Source organism: Microtus ochrogaster, chromosome 5, assembly GCF_000317375.1.
Source record: "Microtus ochrogaster isolate Prairie Vole_2 chromosome 5, MicOch1.0, whole genome shotgun sequence".
NCBI lineage: Eukaryota > Metazoa > Chordata > Mammalia > Rodentia > Cricetidae > Microtus > Microtus ochrogaster.
Genome location: NC_022012.1, coordinates 66,507,868 through 66,510,996, shown reverse-complemented (window position 1 = coordinate 66,510,996; position 3,129 = coordinate 66,507,868). Strand labels below are relative to the sequence as shown.

Genomic DNA, 3,129 nt, shown 5'->3' with positions numbered 1-3,129 from the left:
CTGTAGACCAGGCTGGTCTCGAACTCACAGAGATCCGCCTGCCTCTGCCTCCCGAGTGCTGGGATTAAAGGCGTGCGCCACCATCGCCCGGCTTCTCCCAGAAGTTTAATGCTAAGTCCCTTAGCCTGCTCTACCGTTGGGTCTGCACCTCGTACTCCTTTCCTTTGTGTTTGTTCTCCGTGGAGGACGATCTGCAATGGCCATGCTTTCTGCTTCCCAAGAGCGAGATTACTACGTACATAGTGAGCAAAATGGAAAGAACAGTCAGCAAGTAGCAAACAGGAAGCAGGACAGCAGAAAGTGAACCATCACCACATCAGTGTTGACAATATATCCAGAAGCAGCAACTGGGGAAGTCCTCCTGGGGTAGGCATATGGCGGGCGGGGGTGGGGGTGGGATGTCCTGTGGAGAGGTTTCCAGGTAGTGTAGAGTTTGCTTCATGAATGGGATTCCAGCTCCTCCTTCCCACGGCAGGCATTTTTATACTGTATGATAAACAATAGTAACCTCTGCTGGGAATGGTTCCCCTTCCAGCTTTTCTCAGGGGTGCCCTGTAATAACCTGACCAAGGACATGGGATTTTGGAAGATCTTGAAATGACCATGCTTGAGCACAAATAGTATTGACAATTTACCAGTATAATTTATATTTCAGGCCTAAATTGCCTAAGATAAAATTGAACAGGCCTTGAGTTTGCTGTTCTGTGCCTTCCTGGTAGCTAAAATTATAAGCACGTGCCACCAGGCCCAGCAGTTTGATTTTTATTTGTTTTGGAGTCAGGGTTTCACACAGCCTAGACTGGCCTAGAGCACCACAGTCAAGAAGAATGCCTTGCATTCCTGACCCTCCCAAGTGCTGGGACTGCAGGCCTGTTGCCACGCCCAGTTTAGTAATGCTCCAGGTACAGGAATTACAGGTGCAAACCATTATGCCGTTCTATCTGCTTTCAAGTTAGAATTTAGAATTTTCACTGTTTTTGTGTAGACCTAATTTTATGTCTACCCTTTGTTGTGGTGGTGGTTTTTTTTTTTGTTTTTTTTTTTTTTGAGACAGGGTTTCTCCATAGCTTTGGAGCCTGTCCTGGAACTAGCTCTCTAGACCAGGCTGGCCTTGAACTCACGGTGCCTGTGCCCGGCAAGTGCTGGGATTAAAGGCGTGCCGCCACCCGCTCTGCCCTTTGTTTTATGTACACAGTAGGTGTGTAGATGCCTGTGGACATGTGAGTGCAGGAATGTGTGATGGCAAGAGGCCAGCCTTGGTGTTCTTCAGGCTCACCTTATTTATTAAGGACTTATTTGGATTATGTGTGTTTGTGTGTGTGGTGTGTGTATGTGGGTGTGCACACAATGCAGTTGCCCTTGCAATCTAGAGGACGCCACTGGGTCCCCTGGAACTGAAGTTATAGACAGTAGTGGGTGCCTGCTATGAGTGCTGGGAACTAAGGTCCTCTGGAAGAGCAGCAAGTGCTCATTGCCTCTAACCCATCTTTCTAGCCTCACTTGCATTTGTGTGTGTGAGGTTTTTTATTTTTTTAAAAAAATATTTATTTATTATGTATACAATATTCTGTGTAAGCCGGGCGGTGGTGGCACACGCCTTTAATCCCAGCACTTGGGAGGCAGAGGCAAGGCGGATCTCTGTGAGTTCAAGACCAGCCTGGTCTACAAGAGCTAGTTCTAGGACAGGAACCAAAACTACAGAGAAACCCTGTCTCGAAAAACCAAAAAAAAAAACAAAACAAAACAAAAAAACCCCACCAATATTCTGTGTGTATGCCTGCAGGCCAGAAGAGGGCACCAGACCCCATTACAGATGGTTGTAAACCACCATGTGGTTGTTGGGAATTGAACTCAGGACCTTTGGAAGAGCAGGCAATGCTCTTAACCTCTGAGTCATCTCTCCAGCCTGAGTTTTTTTTAAAAATTTAATTAGAATATGATTGTATCATTTCTCCACTCCTCCCTCAATTCCTCCCATGTCCACCTCACACCATATTCATGGTCTCTTTAATTATTACGTCCTACTTTTTTTTCTTTTGAAGCAGTCTCTCACTGGGATCTAGGCTAGGCTGGCTAGCCTGCCACCCAGCCCCAGGGATCCTCTGTGTCGGCTTCCCCAGCACTGGCATTAGCATGCTCCACCATGCCTGGAGTTTTCTGAGGATGTTGGGGTTAGAACACAGGTCTTCATGCTTACAGAGCAAGCACTTTATCCACTGAGCATCTCCCTAACTGCTAATTATAATATTGTTTGAAGGCACTAGAATTGTTGACACCCCCTGTTTCCGATAATGCCAATGCAAGAATGAAGGCACATGTCCGGCGAGGTACAGCGTTCTGTCAACTGGAATTGTATGTTGAAGGTAAGAGGTTGATGGGGGATGGCACAGCTGTCAGTAGAAGAGCTTCGCATTCATAGGGCCTTGTATTAGATCCTTGGTGCCATACAAACTGTGTGTGGTGGCACACACCTGTAATGCCAGCTCTTGGGAGGTGGAGGCAGGAGATCAGAAGTTCAAAGTTGTCTTCAGGTACCTATCAAGTGCAACGTCTGCTGAGCGACATGGAGGACACCCTGTTTCAAAAAACAAAAAGGTGTCTAGATAACACAGGTACTTAGGAAATACTTGCTTTATTGATTCTCACTGATATGTCTCTACAGGCTTGCAAGATTATGAAGCTGCACTTAAGATCGACCCATCCAACACAGTTGTACAAAACGATGCGGAGAAGATTCGGAATATAATTCAAGGGACAGCATTGAAGTCTCGTGACTAGCAGCAGCTAGATACTGGAGTCAGTTAGTGCTCTGCCACTGTGAAGAGCAAACTGCCGGAGACCCTCTGGAGAGGCAGTGCCTGAGCACTGGGGGGCAGAGGCAGCTGGGCTCTGTGAGTTTGTTGCCAGCCTGCCCTTCATGCCAAGCTCCAGGTCAGCCAGAGCCACACAGCGAGACCCTGTTTCAAAGCACAGAACTAAGCATAGAGAATGGTTGGTTATTCTAATGCTTGGTCTTAGCACAGGACTTGGGCTTTGATGTTGCTGTCCTGAACTCTCCTTGCTGTTGGAAGCTCCTGGGGTTTGCAGGATACTATTGAGGAGTCAATAGACTAGAATTTCCACATTAAA

General features: G+C 47.0%; 1 protein-coding gene across 2 annotated transcripts in view; it reads left to right on the top strand.

Moving 5' to 3' along the window:
• The window catches only part of Dnaaf4 (dynein axonemal assembly factor 4), a 25,968-nt gene extending 22,839 nt beyond the window's left edge, over window positions 1–3,129 (top strand). The window contains exons 8-9 of one of the 2 annotated variants that reach the window (XM_005347638.2): window positions 2,258–2,363; window positions 2,663–3,129. In XM_005347638.2, coding sequence (XP_005347695.1) covers window positions 2,258–2,363; window positions 2,663–2,778 — 222 coding nt within the window. In that variant the 3' untranslated portion in view covers window positions 2,779–3,129. The remainder of the gene's footprint in view (window positions 1–2,257; window positions 2,364–2,662) is intronic. The other variant, XM_005347639.2, reaches the window with a different exon arrangement.